The sequence below is a fragment of the Cyprinodon variegatus genome, unplaced genomic scaffold, assembly GCF_000732505.1.
Source record: "Cyprinodon variegatus isolate N-32 unplaced genomic scaffold, C_variegatus-1.0 Scaffold74, whole genome shotgun sequence".
NCBI lineage: Eukaryota > Metazoa > Chordata > Actinopteri > Cyprinodontiformes > Cyprinodontidae > Cyprinodon > Cyprinodon variegatus.
The window spans coordinates 296018-302706 of NW_015150527.1; the positions used below are offsets into that span (position 1 = coordinate 296018).

The 6689-nt window shown below is 37.0% G+C and overlaps 1 protein-coding gene across 1 annotated transcript in view; it reads left to right on the forward strand.

Annotated features, from left to right (window-relative positions):
- slx4 (SLX4 structure-specific endonuclease subunit) overlaps window positions 1-6689 on the forward strand; it is a 15440-nt gene that overhangs the window by 2419 nt on the left and 6332 nt on the right. The window contains exons 5-9 of the mRNA XM_015372612.1: window positions 718-998; window positions 1220-1421; window positions 1803-1933; window positions 2612-2758; window positions 5279-5448. Coding sequence (XP_015228098.1) covers window positions 718-998; window positions 1220-1421; window positions 1803-1933; window positions 2612-2758; window positions 5279-5448 — 931 coding nt within the window. The remainder of the gene's footprint in view (window positions 1-717; window positions 999-1219; window positions 1422-1802; window positions 1934-2611; window positions 2759-5278; window positions 5449-6689) is intronic.

Consider the following 6689-nt stretch of genomic DNA (forward strand, 5'->3'; position numbering starts at 1 on the left):
TTTAGAATAAATTTACATTTTAAAAGAACAAGGTTGGATCTTCTCTGATGTCATAAAAAGTCAGGAACTTACAAGAAAAAATAAAAAATAAAAAATTACCGACCAACTAGGAGCAAATTTCAATATAAAAATTTGAAATCTTTTAGAATAAATTTACATTTTAAAAGAACAAGGTTGGATCTTCTCTGATGTCATAAAAAGTCAGGAACTTACAATAAAAAATAAAAAATAAAGGTAAGTAAATGCATAAATGTATCATATTAAAGTCCATGTAAAATGGCAAAAGCTATATATTCTGAGCTTGTCAACTTACAGAAATATGCTATTAACCATCCAGCATCAAGAAAATGGCAAAAAATTCCCTTTACACAGGCTTTAAAACTGAGTCTTTTTAACATAAATAAACTGTAAAAAACAAGAAAAAAAAACAAAAACAGAAATACATTAAAAAAAGAAAAACTCAGAATTTTACTGAGATTTTAAATGAGATCCATGTGATATAATTGCCAGAAACCTGCGACTGAAGTGATTTTTCTCACATATTTTGAGTGGAAATGATAGGAATCTGTTTTGGAATGAAGCATAAAGTGAATTTCTATAACTGTTCCCCATGTTGATTGTTCTTACAGTTCGATATAATCACCTTTCAAACACCTGGTTCTAGATCACTTAGTTTGGTTGGAGTCTAGACTCTCATTATTCCTCCTCTCTTTGCAGCTAAGAAACGTGTTAAAAATAAAAAGGCTGCCGCCCCTCGACCTCCGCCCCTCCTCCTCATTCAGGATGCAGAGACGGCTCTGCTACGGCTGCAGGAGCGAGTTTCTGCTCTCTTGCTTCGCCACCGGGCGCCCTCTCCTCCCACCCCAACACGACGCCCCAGCAGCCTGCCTGCCTGGACAGGCGCCGCCCCCCTGTGGCAGAAAAGTTCTCTGTTGGATGGGGACTCTAACTTCTACACTGCAGAGCTCCAGCACCTCTTCACTGCAGAATCTGCAACGGTAAAGAAAAGAAAGATGAATCTTTGTTGAAACGGTTTACATAAACTTAAACCTTTTAAGCTTCTTAAAACAAATAAAGTGTAGAATTTTATATCTCCTTTCAAAGTTTACTCCATCATTGGATTTTAGGCTGCCTGAGCTAAATTACTTCCATATAGTTTATTCTCCTATCCTCTGTGTGGATATCTTTAATAGGCTGTTCTTCTGTTTATTAAATTTAGGCCAATGAAGTCTCATCAAGCACCAACAGCAAGCCAGAGTCTTGTGTCCCGCCTGTGCTGCCCTCCTGCTCCCAGGCGGCGTCCTCGGCTCCTTCCACTCCAGGGACAGGAGGACTCAGTGTGGGAAGCCAGGCCCTCCAGGATCTGATGGATCTGGCTGAAGACGGCATGACTCTGACACAGTATGGATACTCGGACAAAGGTAAAACAAATCCTGTCAGCAGTAGAAAGTATTTGGAAAAGTAGTTGGATTGTTAAATTAAACCTTAATTTGTCCACAATCTTGAATGGAATCGGTGCCTGAAATGTTAAAACCAACATGCACCATAAAAGAGAGGAAATTACCGCAGGTTTCCTTATAGATGCAGTAGTTTTAGTCCAACAGAAAACTGATTTCCTGTTCTGGTGTTTGATCTGCTGCTCACCCTGTCTTAGTGGTCAAGAGCAAATTGGTATTTATTACTGTGCCAAAGTGTACTCTTAAAAAAGACAAGAACAATGCCGTAAATTAAATCTGTGCTTTTCAAAAGCTTTTAGTTTGTCTCATCAAGCTTTTGGTTGTGATCTTCTGTTTTTTCTGCAGCCAAACACCTGAGCGGTTTCATTCAGGAGGAAGAGGTGGAGGATCAGGCAGAACCGACAGGTGACGCTCACAGCAGCCAGACGGTGAGGAGGTCACATCACCCGGATGCAGACAGAGACAGCCATGAGGCGGTGAGACACTTATTCAATTCTGTGCTTTGTTTCAAGGACTGGGACTTATAAACTATTGGAATTATACAGGTGGTAAAGTATTTCAAGTGTTTTATTGGTATTTATAATCATATATGCACACAATACTTTTTTAAATAACCATTAATAAAATTCAACTGCAAAAAACGTTCTGAAAATGAGTAAAGATTTCTTAAAATAAATGTATTTGCCTTTAATTTGAGAAGGAAAATAAGATGATCTGCCAATTGAATCAGCATTTATCCATAAAATAAGATAATTAGACATGACATGCACTTAAAATAAGAGACTGCAGTTGTTTTTTTTCTTATTTTAAATGTAAATTGTCTTATTTCATTGGCAAAATGTCTCACTTGCTTGCTCAATTCAAGAAAAATGCACCTATTTTAAAAACGAAAATGAAGTACTTGTATGCAGTGCTCTAAAGCTTTTTTTTTAGGGTTTCCCAGGCACCTCTTTAGAACATCTTTGACTCCCTCGTTTAATCTTGATGTTTCTATCACTACTTTTTTCAGTTCATCTGCTGATTAATGGTGTATTTCGTCAAAACTATTGTTCCTTTTTTGTTTGTATTTATGTAGATTATCATCCAGGATGCATTAAAAGCCCTTTTAATGTTTGCGCTAAGCTTTATTTGTTGTTCGTTTGTTTTCTCCATAGGTGGCGCTAACCAGGCTGTCATCAGACCTGAGAAGCATGGTTAACAACCCTCAGCTCAGTGATGTGCAGCTCCAGGTGGACAGTGGAGATGTCTACTTTGCACATTCCTTCATGGTGTACGCTCGCTGCCCCCTGCTGGCTGAAATGGTAAATTGATCCTCATAAATGCCCTGTGTTTGTTTTTTTATGATTTTATTTTCATTTTTATTTTTTTTACATAAAATAATTTAAACTGCATATCTAAGGTAGCCCTAAATGCTCCCACAATATACTGCTTTATTTATTATTTATCTGAATATGTAATGAAAATATCTTCTAATGTGGGGGGAATTATTTTTTGATTTTGATATTCTGCATCAGTATGAATATTGTTTTATTTTGTCCTTTTCTTCTTCAACATATATTTATTAAACTTTAGCAGTTTAAACAAACATCTTGAAAGAGATACAAAATATTACCACAGCTGTAGTAGTGTTACTGTTCAAGTCAAAATAAAATACAGACAACAAGGTGCCTCACAAAATATTGGTTCCAATGTGACTGATCACATTTCGTGCTTAACCTCTTATACTGAGAATTAAATTTGACACTATATGTCCTCAAATAAATTGTCTTTGGGAACTGTAGTTCACATGTTCTTCAATCACTTGCACCGTCTTCTGAGATATTCAAATTCTTTACATAATTAATGAAGGAATTCCAAATAGATTCAAACTATTTTGTCATTTTAATGATTGATTCAAGATTCTTTTTTAGGATTATAATTGGTTCACCTTTTAGTCTGGGAAAATAACTATTTTGTAGGAAACCTAAATGTCCTTTTACCAAGTTATATGTTGACTAGACACACATTGACAAAATTGTTGGTACGCCTCATTTAATGTGATAAAAATCCACAAAGATCACAGAGATAACTTGAATTAAACAAAAGTAATCATAGATTAAAAACTATGGAATGAACAAATGAAAGTTAGACATTGGTTTCCACCTGTATTTTAACATAATTCTAAAAACAAATAAGCTCATGAAGCAGTCCTAGACACAGTTAATGGTATCTCTAGAAAAAAAAAAATTTATGTAACCGAAGCGACATTTGAATTCAAGCTGTGTTTACCGATTTGCATCACATGTGTCTCCAATCTTGTAAACAGTCAGTGGGCCTCACTGTGGTGTTTGGTGACATGGTGTGTACCACACTCAACATGGACCAGAGGAAGTAAAGGCAATAGTTATTTCAGGAAATTAGAAAGAAAATTAAAGTCAAGACTGTTAGAGGTAAATTTTAAAACCAACTCCAAGCAGAAATGCTCATATGGCTGCAGTTACACATATTATTCAGAAATGTAAGATCCATGAGACTATAGAAAAAACCCCTGGATTAGAAAAGTTGATTAATCCAAAAAGGTATAATAGGAATGGCAGCAAAAGAGCCCAGAAAAACTTCTAAAGAGATAAAGCCCAAGGAACATCGAATTCAGATCACACCATTTGTTGTTTGAGCCAAAGTGGACTTAATGGGAGTCGACCACGCAGGACACCATAGTATAAAACAAATTATAAAAAAGGCAGACTGGAATTTGCTAAACTACATGTTAACAGGTCACATAAAAGACAAAAATTGAACTTCTTGCCAAAAGACATCAGAGTTCATAGAAGAAAAATGAAGCATTAAAAAAAAAAAAAAACAGTCCCCATTATGAAATATGGAGGAGGCTCTGTTATGCTCTGGGGCCTCTTTGCTTCATGCGTGGAATGTCTTAAATGTCTACCAGGTCCAATGAAATCACGACTATGAGGGTATTCTAGAGAGAAATGTGCTGCCCAGAGTCAGAAAGCTTGATCTCAGCTGCCTGTCACAGGTCTTCAACTGGAAAATGACCCAAACAAAGCCAAGAATGGCTAAGAGGGAAACATTGGACTATTCTGAAATGGCCTCCTATGAGCCCTGATCTAAATCCTGTTCGCATATTTGGAAGGAGCTGGAAAAGGCTTCCTTCACACCTGAGACAACTGGAGCAGTTTACTCATGAAGAGTGGGCCAAAATACCTGCTGAGAGGAGCAGAAGTCTCATTGACAGTAACAGGAATCGTCTGATGGGAGAGATTACCTCTAAAGGTTTTAAAACAAAATGCTGTTAAGGGCAACCTCTTTTTGTTCTGTTCTGTTGCACGAGTCTTTTTTTTTTTTAATCATTCAGTTGAAGCGTATTGAAATTCAATGTCTGACTTTCATTTTTTTCATTTTGATAGAATTTCTCTTTATTATTGCTTTTGTCAGATTCAAGTTATTTCTGTGACCATTTTCTTTCATTAAATGAGGAATACCAGTAATTCTGTCCATTTGTGTGGGTTTGAATTGTTTTCAAGGTTTTATTCAGAAAAATCTTAATGCCAGAGGTTTATTGATGGCTACATAACCTGTGTTCTCTGAATGTTGATGCAAGGTAAAAGTAGTGTGGAAGTATTTATGTTTTTTAGCTTTTAAATAAAACTTTTGGCTTTGTGGATTTTATATATGAATAAACCCAGAGTTAACGTAAACTTAATTAAATCTCTAAAATAAGGTGGACCTTTTTGGGAAATTTGAGGACATCATATGCTTGAAGGGATTGGGACAGAACGTAAATCTGTTCCTTTTTTTGAGGATCTTTTTCTCCCTTTTCCCAGGTTTATGAAAGTGGGTTCGGGGTGCAGGAGGAGGGCATGCCGGCAGCTCAAAGGGTGCTGTTAAATGACATGCCTGGCCAGGCGGTGCTGGCTCTGCTGCAGTACCTGTACACCGCCCACTGCTCCATCACTGCACGGCTGAGGCCTCATGTGCTGGAGTTGGCATCCAGGTTAGTCTAATGTTTATTCTAGATGTGAATAATGTAATTTTATTCAAAAATTGTCATTTTGAGGAGGAAACAATGTATTTCAGATATCAAAAATGCATATTCAGACAAACTAATTTATATTTAAACAACCTGTTGTAACAACAATAACTTTACGGGGGAGGTGATAGTTTACTGCTTGAATGGTAGTGGATCAATGTTTTGTATTTACATGAAATCTTCTGTAAGCAGGTGAAAAAGGAGTAGAATAAAGAATTTTATTCAGTAAGTAGAACCTGTTCATCTCATGGGGCTCCCATTTTTATTCTGTCTTCCATCTCACAGTAGATAAGTAGCTGTTTGACTGTGCAGTTTTATTTTCTATAATGCTGTTATCATACATCAAAGTTCTCCCAGCAATATCAAGTTCTGCTATATACCTGTTAAAGAAGTTTAATGCTACAGATGTGAGGATGGATCAGGGTATGTGATGGATCGGGATGTGAAACTGTAGCGCTCATAAAGATACCTGTCTGAATATGAAATGAGATCTATCCGCTGTCTCATCATCCTCTCTCTGCTGATATTTATCTCTCTCTGAAATAATGCCCATTCTTTAATTGGATCCGCATCAAGAAGACACGCTATGTTTGTGTTCTTGTGAATGATTTCCTTTTTTATTGTTTGTGTAAAACCAACAAAATCAGGAACTAAAGTACCGTGATTGGCTTCAAGGAGAGCAGAGACTGAGGACACAGAGTTTTTTTGAAAAAAACTTGCTGTTAACAAGGCTAGCTCTGGGGAGAATATTGCTATGGTAACAGAAACAGAGGTTGAGTAAATCCTCATGCGAAACGGAAAAGTTCAGAGATTCCCAGATTTCATGGTTAACAAACCTTGAGTTTTTATTAAACCTGATTTATGAAACGGGTCTCTGGTCTAAACAGCGGCCTTCAGCTGCCACTTAAATAGGAAATTGAATCCAGCTGCTGTTTTTCTTGCCACAAAGGATATGTTTGCACAAAACACACCGTGAACACAGAGGAACACAGTAGATGAGGTCAGGGTGGAGGAAGCTTAGTTCCCTAGTATGAAACATGACTAGACGATGGATGGAGCAAAATCCAGGACAACATTGGAAGAAAACATTTGAATTGTGTAAAACACCACCGTTCACCAGGACATCAACCTTAAAGGAATAGTACACCCAAAACATGATTAGCCTTTATTTTCTACACACCCCCATGCTGAACAACACTCTGGAG